The sequence below is a fragment of the Arachis stenosperma genome, chromosome 3 (genome assembly GCF_014773155.1).
Source record: "Arachis stenosperma cultivar V10309 chromosome 3, arast.V10309.gnm1.PFL2, whole genome shotgun sequence".
NCBI lineage: Eukaryota > Viridiplantae > Streptophyta > Magnoliopsida > Fabales > Fabaceae > Arachis > Arachis stenosperma.
Window position 1 is genome coordinate 147,839,737 of NC_080379.1, and position 19,731 is coordinate 147,859,467.

The 19,731-nt window shown below is 33.7% G+C and overlaps 3 protein-coding genes across 4 annotated transcripts; 2 read left to right on the forward strand and 1 right to left on the reverse strand.

Annotated features, from left to right (window-relative positions):
* The first annotated feature begins 3,249 nt into the window (after nt 1-3,249).
* LOC130968846 (ethylene-responsive transcription factor ABR1-like) lies at nt 3,250-5,266 on the forward strand. 2 transcript variants are annotated; one of them, XM_057894322.1, is made up of 4 exons: nt 3,250-3,438; nt 3,544-3,849; nt 4,268-4,924; nt 5,030-5,266. In XM_057894322.1, the coding sequence occupies exons 2-4, from the start codon at nt 3,597-3,599 to the stop codon at nt 5,182-5,184; spliced, it is 1,065 nt and encodes a 354-aa protein (XP_057750305.1). In that variant the 5' UTR covers nt 3,250-3,438; nt 3,544-3,596; the 3' UTR covers nt 5,185-5,266. The 2 variants fall into 2 exon arrangements, with proteins under 2 accessions (XP_057750305.1, XP_057750306.1); XM_057894323.1 differs by lacking the exon at nt 3,250-3,438 and having other exon boundaries at nt 3,448-3,849; nt 5,034-5,266.
* An 894-nt stretch (nt 5,267-6,160) lies between these two features.
* Nucleotides 6,161-11,150, reverse strand: LOC130968845 (26S proteasome non-ATPase regulatory subunit 12 homolog A-like). Its single transcript, XM_057894321.1, has 12 exons — nt 10,966-11,150; nt 10,509-10,703; nt 9,840-9,947; nt 9,641-9,745; nt 9,485-9,541; nt 9,181-9,377; nt 8,356-8,455; nt 8,149-8,261; nt 7,913-8,063; nt 7,739-7,816; nt 6,549-6,800; nt 6,161-6,441 (listed from the first exon to the last, which is right to left on the reverse strand). Exons 1-11 carry the CDS (start codon nt 10,966-10,968, stop codon nt 6,582-6,584), a joined length of 1,326 nt encoding a protein of 441 aa, XP_057750304.1. The 5' UTR covers nt 10,969-11,150; the 3' UTR covers nt 6,161-6,441; nt 6,549-6,581.
* LOC130968844 (ubiquitin carboxyl-terminal hydrolase 27) lies at nt 11,060-15,286 on the forward strand. The gene is made up of 11 exons (XM_057894320.1): nt 11,060-11,565; nt 11,714-11,976; nt 12,099-12,216; nt 12,415-12,515; nt 12,600-12,830; nt 13,162-13,227; nt 13,349-13,477; nt 13,584-13,721; nt 13,823-13,885; nt 14,047-14,367; nt 14,510-15,286. Exons 2-11 carry the CDS (start codon nt 11,716-11,718, stop codon nt 14,780-14,782), a joined length of 1,701 nt encoding a protein of 566 aa, XP_057750303.1. The 5' UTR covers nt 11,060-11,565; nt 11,714-11,715; the 3' UTR covers nt 14,783-15,286.
* Nucleotides 15,287-19,731: the final 4,445 nt, after the last annotated feature.

Genomic DNA, 19,731 nt, shown 5'->3' on the forward strand with positions numbered 1-19,731 from the left:
AAAAATCATCCCGACTTTTGGCACAAATTGTTCATCCACAACACACCTGGTCTGCAAAGTGAACCGAACATGTTGTTATGGTGAAATAATAGTATAAAACTAGATGAATGACATATCATCCATTATATAAATTCAAATTCAAATAGCTTTCTGCATAATGAACCGAAAACGTCATTATGGTGAAACAATTCTATAGTACTGAGTGAACAAAACATAATCCATTATACAAAATCAAATTCAAAATATCTCTGTCTACAATTTAGATATTATCAATTCAATTCAGATTCAGAACACTTCCATCCATTCAATTTAATTCAAATAAAATTAGCAGTTGCATTACATTGAATTCGATTCAAAATTGAATAATCCAAACCTCATCAGCTTGATTCGTTTTAGAAGAATAATCCAAATCGCTTTCATTCAACTGATTTGAAGTTGATTCATTCATTGTTTCAATTCAGAAGTTCAGATCGAAGAAGAAAAACGAAGAAGAACAAGAACGACCAAGCTTATTACGTTGAAGTCAATCCAGATCTATCACGAAGAACACAAGTAAAAAAGAAGAAGAACAAGAAAGAAAACGCAAGAAAGGAGAACGATGAAGCCTATGACGTGAGCAGAGGAAAAGAAGAAGAAGAAGAAAGAAAGAAAGAAAGAAAGAAAGAAAGAAAGAAAACGCAAACAGAGAAGGAAGTTTACATGGTAACAGTAGGTTTATATTGAATAAAAGTTATACAAGATTTACGTTATATTAAGCACATGAATCACAAACAATTTGAAAATTAGAGGACGTGCGTATAACAATAAAGATTTGGATAACATCCATGTATTTTTTACATTTTATTATTAAAAAAAATCAGCTAATTCTTTCCCACCTTAATTTGTGTTAAATGTGTTATTTATTAAACAACGCTACTTAACAAAAACCGTAGCAATACGCCAATACCGTTTGATCACGTGGCCCCCAATTTTATCCAATCCGCGAGAGATAGCGCGTGTACGGTTCAACTGTTTGACTGAAACTAGCGCTGACTTAGTCTCACACCTTCATTTTGCTTACTCAAACCCTTCCATCCAAGAGTCAAAGACAATGACTCCAATATTTTTTAAATGAATTCCTTTGTTTTTCTTTGAAATCATATTTTTAAGTATGCTGTTTTATCAATTCATCCTTACATATTTTTTTATATTATATAAATGGTATTATACTTTTATTAATTAGATAAATTTTTGTTCTCTATTTTATTTTGTTTATATGAATAATTAAAATTTAAAACAATAACTTGATAATTAGGTTAACTATACTTTTTTAAAAAACTCCAAATAGGTTATATATATTATTTAAATAAAAGGAAAACAAAAATTCAAAGCTCATAACCTCTTATTTTATTTATTACTTCTAATAAAATTTTATTTTTTAAAAATACTACCTTCTTTATTCTATCTGAAATGTATTTACATCAACTATTATTTTATTATATATTTTTTAAAATAAAATAAAGAAAAAGATGTGGAAATTGATATTATATAATAAAATACTATAATTGACAGCATCAATTAAAATAAAAAATTGAAAAAAAATCATTCTCAATATTTTTAGAGTTAAAACAGGACGTATGGAACATTCCTTTTTAAAAGTAAACAATTAGATATCAAATTATACTATTTAGAGATTATAAATGTTTTCATCATTAATTCTGTTTGGGTCGTATGATTTCTGTTTAACAATATTTTTTACAATTTTAAAATTAAAAGAAAAGAACTTAGTTGAATTTTATATTTTTATCTTCAATGTTTATATGAGAATATATACGCTTCTATTATTAGTAATAAAATAGAATAAAAATCCCTTCTTATCTGTAGATAGGTTTTTTAATTACAGTTATTAATTAAAGAAAAAATTACATAAAATCAAGTTGAATTAGTCTAATAATTATCTCTTTAGTCAGCTTAAATAAGTGTTGAGAATTCGAATTTTATTTTATGCATGCAGCAACTTATTAATTAACAGCAAACTCTTAAATAGATACTGAAAGAAAAAAATGAAACATATAAACTTTTACTTTATACTTCGTAGTTATTAGAATTAACTGTTTCATTTTAATTGTACATGTATATATTAAGAAAATAGCTAAAATATTAATGTTCAAGTGACTTAGATTTATTCTATAAATTACTCATGACATATCTTTTAGTTTCTCTGATGTTTTTCTACTATTCTATGAAAGTATTAATTCTAGAGTAATATTTTTTTAGGAACAAATATTATCTCCTCAAAAGTTTATTACGTACAAAGAATTCCTAAATAGTGACTAGTTTAACAATTCTTATTTGCCACATACATTAATAGTTAGTGGAACTTATGTAAGGTATCTTGATTAAAGTTGGTAAATCGAAATTTACTTTGAGTATATTCAGATGTGACGTTAAAATTTGTGTTCCTTTTTAAAACAAATTTGTATTCTAGTTTAATTATGCCTTCTTCCTTTTTATTCTTTTTTTTTTAATAATAATGAATGGACGTGAATTAAGAAAAGGGAGTGCTAGGTAAATAATAACTACCTTGAACAATATGAACAACCACTAATTAAATAAAAGTATCTTACACATTTATTTAATGCTATTAATTAAATTTATTCTTTTAATCCTATTAATTCACATTGTTCATACATTATTCAAAAATGTTGTTGGTTACCTATAATTTTCTATTAAGAAAAAGTTGGACAAATGAATTGTTGCGGCTGCAACTTGCAACTTGCAACCTGCGACTTGCCTATTAACTGTTGATACACACCAAGGATTAAGCATCGAACTGAAAGTAGTTTTCTTTTGCTGAAGCAACTTGCCAATGTCACACCGAAAATAATTGAAATTAAACACATATAAATTTGTGGGTGCAATGCAACTTGCCTAATTAAATCAACCCGTGTCGATACAAAATAATAATATACAACCCTATCCAATATGCTCAACAGCTCCTTTTATTTATACAATCATAAGGTTTGGGAATAACGTGACAGAATTATTCAGGTGAAGTTTTGATTTACACCTCAAGTGGACGGATCTATGGCCTTATTTTCATAATTAAAAAACATCTCATCTTATATTATTATAATAAATAAATCAAACTAAGAAGATGATGATGGATATTTTGATGTCGGCTCCTTCCTTTTCACCACCGACTTAGTTTGGTTCTTCAAGTTGGTTACCTCCACACCATGTTTCTCTCCTTTCACACCTTAATAGTGTAAGAGTTTTGACCTATCTTTATTACCCATCAATTATCAATTATTTATTCTTCTAAGCTACATGCATTTGATCTGTTTCATCAACTTGATGGTATGTATATATATTACATATTTCATATAATAATAATAATAATAAGGAGCAAGGGACAAAGGAAAAGAAAAGCATTTTCCCCGTGCGGCTTATATATAGGTACATTTATATCAATGTTCAGAGGGAGTTCTAGTTCTAAGTTCTATGTTCAGATTAGAATCTTTGCATAATATATAGTTGAGTAAGTTACTTATTTGCATGCAGAAGAAACAAGAGGTGATTTTGATATACAGAGATAGATAGATGATGTTTTGGGGATGCAACCAATGATTATGTTTCCCGGTCTGAATAAAGAGGAGGAGATGTATACTATGGTTGAGGCTTTGACTCATGTTGTTCGTGGAGAAATACCTCAAGAAGCTGCTGATGTTGCTGTGACATCTAACATGGCTTCTGTGTCTGCAACACCATCTACGTCCTCTTCATCTTATGGACTCAATTCTAATCTCAAAAGAAGTAGGGAAGATGATATACCCTTTCTTGCTTCATCCTCTGCTGCTATTCCACCAAGTAAGTACTACATGTATTAGTCTTTATAATTCTTAATATTTTATAAATATCCAATTTATTTTGGGTCATAGCTAGATATGTTAATGGGTCCCTGCATAAAGAATAAATGTTCCTCAAGTGTTTTTTTTATATTTTTTTCATTTTTTTTTTGACATAACTAGACCTAATAGTTGAACAGAACTCAAAAAAAAAAAAAAAAAACAGAACATAACCGCTAGAGTTTGGGGTAGGACCCTCTTTTGAAGATTAATATTAAATGAAATGTATTAGCAAGTATGCCCCTGTTGGGAAAAAGATATTAGAGAATGAGAATTTATATCATTCATTTTTATAGCAATGACATGACAATATACACACACTTTGACTGAGAGAGAAAGTCATGATAGCACATGGCAATGATTGGGATTTCATTATACAGTTTCAGAGCTTGCAATCAACGGGAAAACAAGAAGCGAAAGAAGCGAAATGGGAGATGATGCAATAGTGTACGAATACAGAACAGATCTAAAGAAGAATGATGAGGAGAAGAGGAACAATGAAGGGAAGAGAAAATACAGAGGAGTGAGGCAGAGGCCATGGGGGAAGTGGGCTGCAGAGATCCGAGATCCATTCAAAGCAGCAAGAGTGTGGTTAGGAACCTTCAACACTGCAGAGGCTGCTGCCATTGCTTACGACCAAGCCTCTCTCCGCTTCAGAGGCAACAAAGCCAAACTCAACTTCCCTGAAAATGTTAGGGTGAAGCAACCACCACCACCAACCGCTTTCACCATTTCTCATACTGCTTCTTCTTCTTCTTCTGGTGCATATGTGCCCCTTCCACCTTCCACTGTGGAGGCTTCACCACCCAAGTTTTATGACTTCTCCTCAGAGTTTTCAGACTTCCCCATCAGTTTATATGATCAGATGTTTGTGTCGTCTGCAATGGCTTCTCATATTCAAGCTTCTTCGGCTTCATCGCCAGCGGCATCGAATTCTTCCTCTTCTTCAGTGTTTGCTTATTCTGTAACTTCTGCTCCACAGGCAACTCCAATTCCTTCTGTTTATTCTGCTAAGCTGCCGCCATGGTCTTCTTCTGGTAATAGCTCCTCTCCTTCTAGATGATTTATTCCACGAGCACCACAAAAATGCGAATTTATGAATTAGATTTTGTATGTTGATCTCATGTGTTGTTATTCTTGAGAAAGAGAGAGGGTCCAAGGGTTGACCGAAGATGCAGTGGTTGACTATGTAAGATCAGCGTACGTCACGCAACACGCAAGCATAAAAAATTACTGGAATAAGACATTTCTCGATTACGGAACGACTCACAAAAACAAATCTCAAAAGGTTGGATAGGTTTCCAACAAAGAAACGAATTGATAAATTTCTCAATCAAATTTCTACATCCGTCTGAAACAAGTAACATTATTTTATTTAATTCTGTTATTCTTGCTTGCAAGCATTCCTTCGCAGTCATCGTCCTTAAAACTACAAAACCAAAAGCACATCTAAGTTACACGTTCGCAATTAATTTTATTTGTATAGGAAATAAATAAGGAAATACATAATATTGCCAGTGGCGTAGGCCAACAGCCAACAGCCAACAGCCAACAGCCAACGGGGAAGGCATATTGTGGAGGGTTATATAGGGATCGGATGTAGTTATGTCTGTTTTTTATTAACATCATTTTATTGTTAATTGAGCTCTCTGCCAAAAATATTGCTTTCTAAATGTCATAGATGGTAATTATTTTCAATTGTTTGTTCATCATATCTCAACCTCATTCCTCTGATAATGCAAATGCAACAGGTTTTGTTGCTAGTACTTTAATAGGTAACTACGACAACCTTAAAAACTAGAAATTAATTGTTAGATTCAGACCAAATTTATCACTTATGTAAAAATTTCTTAATATCATAATTTAATCATTCAACATTTCTTTAAAAGAAAAACTGTTAACAAATGATAACAACTTTCCATCATTCACTTAACAAGCATTTTGTTTTGATTGGGCAACATTCCAACGAGTCAACAATACAATAACGATTTTTTATTAAGTATTTTCCTAGTTTTTCCCTTTCCTATAATTCTTTCTTTTTGCTTTTTGTCTCATGAATATTGCCCAATCCCATAAACTAAAGACTCATCCGAAATTCCATTTAAAGATTTGTATTTAAGGATTTGGCGATCGGTTCTTATAATCATTTCTTTCATATAGTATTGGATGCAAACACAAATTAACACCATAGGAAATTGCACGACAAACAATAAGTAGAAAAACAGAAATTGCGACCGGAAAGTACAATAGAACATTATCAGGTCAAAAGAATATAAATGAACAAGCACTCAATTTCTCAATTTCTTACCACTGCCATAACAAAGGCCATTTAGAATCCTGTCAAACGTCAGCGGTAAGGTACTATTGTTCGAGTAGTATACAACAAAGCTACTTTCAATACTAAGATGCATATATCCGGCTCTCCCCTAAACGCATGAATGAGAAAATGCAAAGTGAAAAAAGGGATCCTTGTTTACTGCAGTTCCTGACCAACCCATTCGGCGACAATTCAAACGAAAGGTAAACTCCAGTCCAAAATCACATAGGAGTTGTCCTGCAATACATCAGAAACAAACATTATGATAATACAGGAAATACCAAAAATGACAACGAGATTTGAGGGAACAACAGACTGGAGAAAAGGAAGGTGAAAAGCTTTACCAGTGACTATAATTGTGATATGGAACATGACTGTTAAACCTTCAAAGCAGCTTTGTGCACCATGGTTTCCTTGTGTATTTGATGACAGCTCTTCTCCACAAGATCAAGCAGTTTCTCCAAGTTTGCTGCCCATGAGTTAAGAATATCATTGCTATCTTTTTCTGTTTGGAAACAAACTATTCCCATTGGTCTATCAATCTTAGCGATCAGTGCTTTTGACACAACCATATCCGAGAGATGCTTCTCAGCTTCCTGAATTTTGACAAGAAAATTTGTTGGGGTCATCACACCGAAAGAAATCATTACAAATGCTAAATTCTTGTAAGTCACTTTGGTTTCAAAATATCCATATTAAAAATTTAAAATGCACATAGCAGCTCAGCATGCAACTGTAGAAGAACCAGATTAACATGATGTCGTGAACTTCGGCTGTGTTTGACATAGACACTAAAGATATGGACACAATATTTGTGCATTGTGTTTCACAAAATAGATAGACAATACACAACTTTAAAAAGTCTATATTACCCCTTTTATTTATTTATTTTTTCTAAACAAAATTTCTCCTCTTCTGTGTCCACCTCACTGTCCCCCTCCCCATTTCCTTCATCTTCCATGTTCTTTCTTTTCCTTCCAACAACCTCCAGCCAAACAAATTGAAATAAAACATAAAAGAAACCAAAAAAATCAATTAAAAAAAATCAGATTCACAAAGTAGATGGAGAAGATGGAGGCATAAGGAAGAGAGAGAGAGAGAGAGAGAGAGAGAGAGAGAGAGAGAGAGAATGACGGTGGTGAGAGAAAAGGGTATTGAGAGACACAGAAGGAAGCTGGTGAGGGAGAGAGAAGGGTAGTATGTGAGAGAGAAGGATGGTGCTGTCTCTATGAAGAAGACTTGGGGAGATGATGATGTTATGAAGAGGAGGGTGGTCTTCGAATTAACTTTCTACAAGGATAAAGTTGCAAAAATTCGTGTATCACTTCTTGTGTCTCAGTGTCTCGGCTATTTGGTAGTATACAAATTGTGTCCCAATGTACATTTGTGTGTAACCATGTCCTAAAATCATTTGTCTCAGCAAACAATACCAGTGTCCATGGACACTAACCACGTGCTGGAACCAACACTAGCATCCAGTGAGATATTTTTGAACACTCCAAAATAGCACATAATCATAAATAGCATTACAAACCTGTACACTGAGGCACAGAAGCTCAGCAAGTCTCTTCAAAGTAATTCTTGCGTAGTATTTTGATACAACAAGAATATTCTGCAAGATAATGGAAGTACACCAAATCAACAATTCCATGATATCAACCAACCAAATTAATGGGATTAAGAAATTAATATAACACCGGGTGATTACGTGTTCAATTATCCTTTGCTTCAGGTCCTCTGCTGCTTTTTCACCCAAAGATGACCCAGAGATATTTTCATTCTCAAAGTCATTCTTATATGTCTCCCATAAAGTGTTCCATTGGATAACCTCCATGGTGACCAGCTGTTTCAATAGGTGCCTATGGCACAACATTTAACAATGAAATCACAACAAAATATTTGAACATGAATAAGAAGACATGAGAGCAGCATTAGGTAACATACTTAAAGCTTGGAATTTCAGATAGATTCTTGTCTTCCAAGGTGGAATTGAGAAGGCTTGACTGCATGGGATCATGTGGTGCCAAAACCAAGTACCAACATATTTTTCTCAAGATCTATAATAAAGATATTTGTCAGAAGAAAGTAATGTCATGTAACATAATAAAATTTCTCACAGTAAAAAAGTAGCCAAAAGAAAGAAGAGCCTACAGGAGTCCAGTCAGCTGGGTTTTCCTTGACAGATGGTATCTCATATATAGCCTTGTAGCAACGGCAAATTTCAAGATAGTCATTGTTATGGGAATAATACCTTCACACACAAACATAAAACATCATAAGAAAATTAATGTTTTAAGATCAGCAGAAAACAACAGATATAGGTATTTTTAAAAAATTGTTGCAACATAGTAAAATAAAAAACCACTTATCAACACCACTCTACATTACTAAAGTGATATAATCCACTGTTAGATTCCAGCATGGTCCATATAATTTTAGTATCCTAGATCATCCTATATCGATTGGCACAGTTTCGATGTCAGACTGCATGAACCATCAATTTTGCACAAGGCTATTGACTTCAAAATATTAGAAATAGCATTTTGCAAACATTAATGAAAGAAGAAAGCAATTTTTTTAAAAAAAATGATGATTGCCATAAAATTAGGACGAATATACAAGTGATTGCCAAATAAAATACTAATTAATTAAATTCCGATATTAATCAATTATACAACTAAAGAGATTAAGGTGCATCTATTGTCACAAGTATAATTAAGAGAACCTGAGGAAATCCTACAGGATAGACAAAGATAGATAGTCAGTACACACAATTAATTTATGGAGACTAATACCACTATGCCTTATTCTGGGAAATTCAAAATCAAGAATTAATACAAGAATTTAGTTGATAGTAAATTCATTCAAAATCAAATGGATTATGGATGAAGAGATGAAAGATGCAAGGTTCAACAACAGCATTTACAACTATATCTGGGTAAAACAAGACAAGGCAACAAGAAGGAACTTATTTACCGAATCATCAATTCATAATAGATTCGCTTTAGCTCCAACAGAGATGGTATATCTGCAGGAGCCTCTTCAACAACATTATCACCTTCTTTAGGCTTCTTCTTTTCTTTAGATGGATCAACATCAAATACTCTTGGACTAATCTTTCTTGAGAGAATTTGAGCACGAACATAATCCTGCCGGTCTAGGCACAATCGTACCTACATAATTCAATATATAAGACTATAAACTCAGGCAAATGAATTGAAACACATGATATTTAGCTAATACTGATATCACAAATGTAAGAAGGTATAGTATCTCATACTTGCTCGAGAATGAATGCAATTTTCTCAGTTTTGGCCATCGCACCAAAAGTTTCAACCTGATCGTATAACCATCAGATCAGACAAGTGAATTGAAGTACAAAATGAATAAATAGTCATAAAAAAATCCATCAAATTAAAACAAGTCAAACACCAACCGCAATTTCTTGCATTAAATCAGCAGCTTCAGCTATAAGGCCTTGTTCTTCCTTAATCTTTGCAAGTTTCTTGATCAATCGAGCTCTCTCAATCTCAACGTATATCTATTAAAAGGTACAACATATTAAGTATACATACATCTTATAAGATGGATATCATAGATCAACAGAATGGAAAGCAGATATACTGTACGCTTACCTTCCCTGCAGATACACTGTTCAATGTTTTGATGAGCTCTATACGAGTTTCAATGTCAGGTGTCTTGTCAATAAATTGCATAGCCTGCTGGACCATAGCTGTTACAGCCTGTGAGCATAATTTAAGCTTGTTAACAACAGGCCACATCGTGTCTCTTGTACTACTTACAAATTGCAAGAGAGGAATGTAAATATTAGCTATCATAGGCAAAAGTTATTATATAGAGGCTAAATCAACAACAATTCTACAGGTCAAGGATCTTTTGTTCTTGTATAGCAGCAAGGATTTACAAAATGTTGCACATGTTAGGCTAATAGCACGCTTGCATTTAACTCCATGGACTGGAATTAGAATTCTCATGTTCCTAATATGCTGATCAAAAGCAACATTATATTGTTGAAGATCAAATAACCTAAAATAGTCTTTCTTTAACAGGCACAAGGACAGTCTTTAACCGGAACATTGGATACCAAACTACATCATAGAACATTATCATATACTGAATTTCCATTACAAACAAACAGCAACAAGTTAGTTTATAAGCAAGCTAAAACCCTAAACCTCTGTATAAACCACACTGAAATAGAGAGAACCACGTAACCAAAGGGTTTCTTCCGCATACATTTAAAAAAAATAAAATAAAATAAAAGGAAATTGTTGAGCAATTACCTGCTTAAGCTGGCCGCGTCGTTTGGATAGAACGACAATCTGGTCGTTGAGGGTTTTCCATGCTCGAGCTTCAAAGCAGAGCTGCAAAATGTCGGTTACGGCCTTTCTGGTACCGGCGACGTCACCGGCGAGCCTCATCTGCTTCTCCACATTCAGCAACTGCTCTATCGAGGCGTCTAAATTCCCCGTATTCGCCTACAGAAAACCGAATTCAGAAAAATGACCAAATTCCAACTCAAAACATGGCAAGAAATTAAAAACCCTACGGTATAGTCATTTTTAGTTTTTTTTTTGGGGGGGAGGGGGGACAAAAAAACAGCAAGAAATACTTAGAATTGGAAATTAAAAGTGGAAGTAGAGAAGACATGCAGATAAAAAAAAGGGAGATCTGAAAGGGCGTAGATCGATTATTATGAACGAAGATTAGTGAATGAAGCAGTGACAGAAAGATGCATACCATGGTTTGGGGTTTGGGGACGAGGGAGAGAGAGAGATCTCTTCGAATGAGTCGTTCGATTATTGAAAATTGAATTAAAAAAAGTTGGAGGAGGAGGAGGTATAACTGCAGTGCCGATTAAGAGTGCAGGAGTTAAATAGGGCCCTCTTTTTCATTGTGTACGTAGGCCTGCAGCGAGTTTCATGGGCCTAGTAACCACCACTGCCTTTCGTGGCCCGAAATTTTACTGCCCTAGCCGGCCCGACGGGACCACATTCCTTTCTTAGAAGGGCTTTTTTTTCTGACAAAAATTTTAAAAATATGTAAAAAAAATGCTTAATTTAAATAAAATAATATCCTTTTCCTTTTTCTCTGTTGTGTCAAGGCTTTTATAAATAGGATGTGTTTCAGACCAAAAACATAGAAAGAGAAATGGGCTTTTCACGATTTTGTAGTTCGAACTTGGAAGTTGCCCCATGCCGATTGCGCTCTATCTTTGTCGGCTCCCCATGTCCACCTTCGTTTTTCTAAGCAAGTAGCGGGAGGAACTGAAAGTCTGAAACATCACCGAAAGGGTTCAATTCCCACGAAGAACCAATTTTGAATCAACTTCTTTGAAAGGTAAAGTTGCAGCAACCACATCACCAACCCAAACGGGTCTTAACCGTTAATCTAAAAGGGTTCCCACATACCCACTGAACCCCACCTTTCGTTCTTCTTTCCTCACACTTAACATTAGTTCCGATTTGTTGTTTGTTTTTTTGCTCAGCTATGTTGGGTCAAAGTAATGGGAACCAAGCTTCTTATCTCATGTATTGGGCACTACCCTCTACGGTTCTTGCTGGTCTTGTTGGTGCTGTTTTGGCACTTAAAGATGGCAAATTCGCCATTCCAGCTACTCTACCATGGTCATATTCCTTCCGTACAGATACTACCACTAATAACAACAATAATAATAGCTTGGAGAAACCGCTGCTGGTTCCTGGGTTGCAGAACCTCGAGAACAATTGTTTCCTCAATGTGGTTTTGCAGGTAAAGTCTTGTTCTTATTGGGTTGTTGGAACTCGTGGTGTTCCATAGAGTAAAATGTCCTAGATGCAAATGTTGCATTTTTTCTTCTATGAATTTGAGTTGAATAGTTGAATTTGTTGCAGGCTCTTGCGAGCTGTTTTTGCTTTCAGAGTTTTCTTCATAGGGTGATTTCAGAATGTGGGACTCAGGACTTGGATGAAAGCATGCCTCTTGCACTTTCTTTAGCTTCTTTATTACAAGGTAGCACCATGTTAAGTTTATTTCTCAGCCCATTGTATTTCATTTTGTATTTTATGCAAATTGAAATAACCTGAATGCCTAAATGACTGGTAGATGTTTGGTCAAGGTTTTTTGATATTGATTTTACCTAGTAAGATATTTTATACGATTTTTGCATCAAGCACCATTGTATAGCTTGTCCATGTTATGTATTTGCAGAGCTTGGTTCAGTTTGTGAAGAAAAGGTTACTCTTAGTCCACGAAAGGTGATGCTTACCATGGCTCATTACATTCCAAACTTTAATCTGACAAACCAGCAGGTAGAATTTTGATTCTTAGATGCTGTAATGACTGAATGATGCTTTAGGTTTCTGTTGATTTATTCTTAGTTGTGTGTCTTGTAGGATGCCGCTGAAGCATTTCTACATCTGTTGTGCTCATTGAGAGAAGAAATCGGAGGTTGTTATGCTCCAAAGATGAGTTCTTTAGCAGACATTTTTGCTTCTAATAATAGAATTCTTACTCGAATACATAGGGACTGGCAGAGTGAGCATGAAAGATGGCACCAACTCTACCTTGGACCCTTTGATGGGATTCTTAGTAGCAGCTTGACCTGTCAGAGTTGCTCATCCCAGGTATAGAAGGCTTTCAATGCAGTTCTCTTACCTTTGCTGTTAATTGTGTGTACACTTTATGTATTGTCCAACAGTTTTGATTTGACACTGTTGCATTAGGAGGAGAAAGGTTCCAAGGTAATCGAAATGGCTAAAATAGGAGAAATGTTAGAATTAACTAATTGATTTTGTATGATGACATGGGTTAGATTTGAGAAGCTAAGAAAAGACTCAGTTGTAGCTCTATCTAAAGATAATGGTACTCCTAACCTTTATTTCTAATGTAAACGTTTTCTTGTATCTGTCTGGAATTTTAATTTAATTTCAAACTGTATATTTGTTTGTTTTGCAGATCTCAATTAACTTAGAACAATTTGATTGTTTGCCTCTTTCACCTGTACTTAGTGGTTCCACCCTGGTGAGTTTCAAAAATTCAGTGCCAATTATATTGTTGTTTTAATTTCAATATTATTTCTTGGGTAACTGAAATTCTGCAAGCCTTCATGAGCTCTCTGATTAGTTGATGTCTCTCGCTTCAGATATTTGGATGTGCATTGCTGGATTGCCTGAAGCAATTCATTGTTGCTGAGCATGTTGAGAACTATCATTGCCACTACTGTTGGCATAATGCTGCGATCAAGTATCTTTCATTAATGGAACGAAATGAGGTAATTGTTTCGAGAGGGTACAGGCAGCTTCGGGATGCATAAACAGTGGTCAGAATCTTGCAATTGACTGCTTTTCGTGTTGTAAATTTGTGGCTTTATTAATCAGGTAGAACTTGAAAAGCTTAGGAGATGCTCTGACCAAGAATTATGTGACTGCCGGGAGATGTGTAATCTTGGAAACCTACCTTGGTCAAATAGGTTTTCTCATACTCTGAAGCAGCTAAGTATTGCTCGATGTCCAAGGGTATGTGTTCCGTTTCTTCGATCAGCTAGACATACTTGTTCAATGATACAGTTAGCTTTGGATTTCCCAGTTGCTTGAAATGTTTGGATCTCTGTTTGCAGATTTTATGCATTCAGTTGAAAAGAGTTCATATGAATAACTTTGGAGAACCTATCAAACTGCAGGTATTTTTAATGTTCAGTGAATCATGATGTTTACGGGCTGGAAATATCCTTTCCTATTGTTTAAATCTGCAGAAATTTTACAGGATACAAAAACAAAAAATAGCATATAAATGGTCATGAAAGAGTTTTTGTGTTATGATGATGGATTGATGGTGTTACAGGGTCATATTTCTTTTCCATTGATTTTGGATCTGTCTCCATTCATGACAACTAGGCTGGGAGTAAAGATACCAGATAAATATGGACAAAGTCTGCCATTAAATCTACGGCATAGCAGAAGAATCCCTCTACCATCAGAGGGGAAGATGTTGAGTTTCAGTGGAGATTGTGAGGAAGCAACAGAACAAATCAATTCAAATGATATTAGTGATGTTGGATTTGTCTCAAATAGACAGGCACTTCCTAGTGACACGTTGTTTCCCTGCTCTGAAGGCTCTTCGGAAGGGATTTGGCTGGACACACATATGCAGCCCATTAACAAGGTTGGTCCAATGTTGCGCGCACTCGTGTGTGATTTATTTTTTTAAATGTACCTGTATTTTCTTCTTAAATAATGCTAAAATGGAAGGTTGAGTTGGCATTTGCAGTTACTTTCATCTGCTCATTGTCTAAGGCTATATGCAGGTGAACATTTCTCAACGTTCAGTTTCTCAAGAAACATGTTTGTATCGACTTGTTTCTGTCGTGGAACACTTTGGAAAAGCTGGAAGTGGGCATTACACTGTTTATAGATGTGCAAGGGCGGAATCCTCAGGAGATGTCTCCAATGATTCCTCAAATCAAACTCCAATGCGCTGGTATTGTGTTTCGGATTCTCAAGTGAATGCTGTTTCAGAGTTGGATGTTCTTTCCTCCGAGGCCAGCATGCTTTTCTATGAGAGAATTCCAACAAACTGAAAGCTTAGATAATTTCAGTTGAACAGTTTTTTATTGGGGGAGTGCAATGACCTGTGTTCCAAGTCAAAAGAACTTATGGTGTGTCATTTATCCCGACTAGGAGCAGCATAAGGGACTTGTGGTCCAAAATGCAAGACCTTAAAAAATGGAAGCCTATATTTGAAGGTTTGAGAAGTGTAATTTACAAGGATGGAATCCAAGCATGATCCCTCGAGAGTGGTTATTTGCTTTCATCTAAAGAAAATGAAGATACAAACAGCAACAGTTGCAGTGTAAATTATTGCTTGCATGAAACTAATCTTTGTTATTCAATTGTTACATAACTGTAAGAGGGGTGCTTAAGTTTTCACTGAAATTATAGAAATGGATTCATGTAACTTAGATCTTAGAGCTCAAGCTAAATGCTAGCTAGCTGCTGCAATCTTTTACGTGGTGATGTACTTGAATCAAACGACAGCCAAATGCTTTGAAATAAAAAAAGGAGTTTGCAGATTTTTCATATTATTGACGCAACAGTGTGTATCATTATTGATTTATTAGTTATTACTATTTAAACTGCGATTTTCATGAGCTTTTTTGAATAACTTGTACTGTGAAAGTGGAGAATATTAGGGGTGTTCGCGGTGCGGTTTGGATCGGTTTTGAGTCAAAAACTCATCCGATCCGAAGACTAATTTTACTTGCGGTGCGGTTTGGATTGGATGATGTTTTAAAAAAAATCCGATCCGATCCGATCCAATTTCAAGCGGTTTGGATTGGATTGGATTTGCGGTTTTGTAAATTAAAAAAATTAAATACATATAACAAGTCTTAACATCAAATTTTAAATAATTAACAATGACATAATAAGTCTCAACAATATCTTAAAAAACTAACGATAACATAATATAGAAATAAAATTATAGGTTAGTTAAAATAAATAATAAATAACATTTTGAACATAAACTATTTATTAAATAATAATAATACATGAATAATATAAAAATATATAATAAATTAAACATGTTATAAGTATAATTATAAATATAATAATAAAATAATAATATTATAGTACATTGTGCGGTTTGGATTGGATTGGATCGGTTTTGAAAAGTAGATCCAAAATCCGATCCGATCCAGCGGTTTGTAAAAAATAAAATCCAATCAGATCCAAATTAGTGCGGTTTTAATCGGTTTCGGTTTGGATTGGATTGGATGAGCGGTTTAATTTGGATCGGTTTGGATTTGAACACCCCTAGAGAATATACTCATACACCTGCATCACTACGTAAAAAGTTTGGATTGGTTTAATTTTAAATTAGAAACAAATTAAACATAAATTGTGTTATTTTCATAAGTAGAATGGAATTCTTTTCTACGTGATGAAAATAAAATAAGGATGGATAACAGATTAACTTTCAAAGAAAGAAAAAGTTGTACGAAACAATTTAAATAAAAAAGTTCCATCTGTTGAGGTGCATAAAAATGACCATCATTTCTCTACACACCCACACAGATATCTCAACCAAAGTTTAATCTTTTGGTATCTCTAATATATAATTAATTCCTGTAGCAAAAGATAGGGTGTTTATGGGTTCGAGTAACTCGATTATCTGTCCGAATCCAAATCAAACCGATTAAATTGGTTCTAGAACTAATGAGTAATTGGATATAATTGAACCCGACTCGATGAAACCTGATCATGATTGGTTCGGATATTGGTTTTGAAAAAACGGAATCTAAACTACCCGCAAACGCGATTGTCCTTTTATTAAATAAAAAATATAAATTCTAATAATATATATAACTTTTACACTAATTAACCTAACTCTATTATAATTGTGAGTTAATGAGTATTTTTTATTGTTAAAATATTATTAACTTGTTAGTTGATATTACATATATATCATATTTACATAATTTTTCTAAAAAAATTATTTTTAAATATTTTTTTTAATTTCTATTTTATCGAGTACCTAATTATCTGAATGAAATCTATTTTTAATCCGTTTAATTTATGAGTACACAATATATATATATATATATATATATATATATATAATATCAAACCAATCCGAAGTAATTACAATTTAATTGGTTCGATTCTCATCTTATTCCTAACCAATCCGACTAGTAAACACCCCTAGCGAAAGACGTTTGTTTATGATATAGGAAAGTGGAATATTTTATTATTGTCTATAGCAGATAATTTACAATGCTAAAACAATTTAAGTTGTGTAAACTAACCTAAATATAACACAAAATTGTAAAACAAAAGAGTTCAATTATGAATCGGGGGCTTCCTACTAGCTGGAGTGTAATCCATTGCGAAAACTTCGCCGCTGCTGCCATTTCCTTCATCTTCTTTTGGCTTAAATTTATCATCACCATGATGATCATGACCTATATTTGCATCCTTAGTAGTGCCACCCACGTTGCTTCTTTCTTTAAGTGTTCTTGCTGCACATGCCAACAAACAAACAAACAAATTAATAAAATTGAAAATCATGGAAGAAATGTTAATTTCATATATGATCCTATGATAACCAACAATAAAGTACCTCTAGCTTGTATTGTGATGAAGCAGAGGAGGATGAGAACCACAATTAGAGTGCAATTCTTTTGTACACCAGCCATCTCTGATCTTAAAATTTGTGTGTGCTGTATAAGAAGAAGATCTTGAATTCTTGATGATCTGAATATAGCTATGCATGTGCTTATATTATAGGCCTTTATATAGAAACAAGATTATAGGAGAGCCAATGGTGGCAAAGATTTATTGGGTATGCATATATTGCTATAATGCTATAGTAGTGGTAGCTAAGCATGGTGGTCTACGAGGGTCACATCACTGTTTTTTTATGTCTGCCTTGAAATAGACATCTATGTATGTGACTCTAATTGGGAAAGACTTGAACCGAGAAAACCAGAAATCCCACTATCCTCTCAATGAATGTCAACCTGCACTATTAAGTGTAATTTGGGCCATCTTAGTTTCCCTTTTATGTCAACTGCTTCCTCTATAGTAATATCATTAACATTATTACGACCCCACATACATTTTCAGTATATAATAAACTTGTTAATTCTATATTCCACAAAGATTTAAATTTAATCCTTTGATGGTTAAATACTTGTTACTGTCGTTATCATATTTTAAATTTGATTGAGGAAATGTCTACAATGTTGAGCTGGGACAATTAAACATGTGCCTCAATTTGCAGACAAAGCAATACCTTTGAGAATGCAAGATTATTTATGCAGAGCCATATATGCATCTCTAAGGCCTGCTAATGTGAAGCATGAAAGCTTGCCTTGTCGATACCCACAAACACATACAATGTGATGTGAAAAGGTTTAGTGAAACATTAGTGTTTATGCTGCCACCTACCATGTATGTACATTATATTGTTTTTTGGCAGTTAGTTATCGACAATACCCTTCTTTCGAATTCAGTTGCTGCATGCCCTTGTACACACTTATGTAAACAAAAAATGCTAGAGTCAACATTTTTAATTGTTTATCCAAATTTATTTGATTTGTATAGCGGATCCCACTTGGTAGGAAGATATATGGTTATTTTTCACTAATGCATGCATATTTGTTAATTAAGAAATAAAGCTTAAATTTGGTGAATTATTTGAGAGCAAGTGGCAATCATTCAAATGGCTTGGTATTTAAGAGGATGCCAATCATGGCTTAATTAACACTATTGCTTTGTCATAATAATATAATAATAATGGTGGTTGTTTTGTTGTGTTGTGGTTGTATTCTTGCAGTTAGAGTGCATTAGGAAGGAGATTTGATTAATTAGTTAATGATGGATGGATGGATGGATGGAGGAGGGGTAGCTAGGCATTAATATTAATGAATGGAGGGAGTAAAACCGACATTGGTGAGAGTAGCATCGTTTTCAGATCGGACGATGGACAATGTTATTTGTTTGTTTGGAGGAGTAAGACAATAGACAGTGTTCTTTGGGTCACATGGGACGATCTACTAGGTAGGGCTGCCTGTGTCCCTCACAAATTGCACATGATTAATGATTTGGAAGGATATATTTAAGGCTATGACATGGACACAGTAACGGTAACCTAAGGGCTAAAGAGAATGCTACAGTTAACTAGTTAAGCAATCAACTAATTTGGGCTAGTCGATTAGTCAATTCACTCGTTTGCTTAAACAAGTGTTTGAAAGTTTGAATCTCAACTTATACATGCAACAATTTATTAACTAATGACAAATTCTTAAACAGAATTTAGATGTACGATAAATTAGTCCTTATCTATCAAGTTATCATCACAGAAAAAGAAAATTAAAACTAGTTAAGTAATCATCAATCAAAATTGCATTGGGCTAATTAAGGCTGATATATATGATCTAACCTAAATTTGTATCTTTAGCTCTTTACAATTTGTGTGTCTTTATTAAAATAATGATGAAAATTGATTTGTGACAATTTTTTGGCAGAATATGACGTAAGACTACTTTGCTTAATAATATTGAGAATTGATTTGATAACTAAAATTTGTTAAAAATTAAAATATTTAATTAAATTTTTTATGGACTAATTTAATATATTTTTAAAAAATAATTGTGCAAAACATTTGTGTATTACTTGATTCAGTTGTCTTTAGAGAATTCTTTGTTTGTTTATTCTTTTTCAACGGAACATATTAAATCACTCTTTTACCTCAGCCTATGACAACAATAAAGACGTCTCACGGCCCACAAATTCATCCCAATAGAATACACAAATTCAATTATAATTTTAGTCTTTATCTTATCTTATAGTTATCTTTATCTTTATCTCTATTTTATCTTTATCTTATCTTTTATCTTTCATAGACTAATGCTCTATATATACTTAGTTTTATCTTCATAGTGAACAATTCAATCAATCAACAAACAATAAAATTTCTTCATCTTTTCTTTTCTTTCATTATTATTCTTTCACATTTTTATTATCT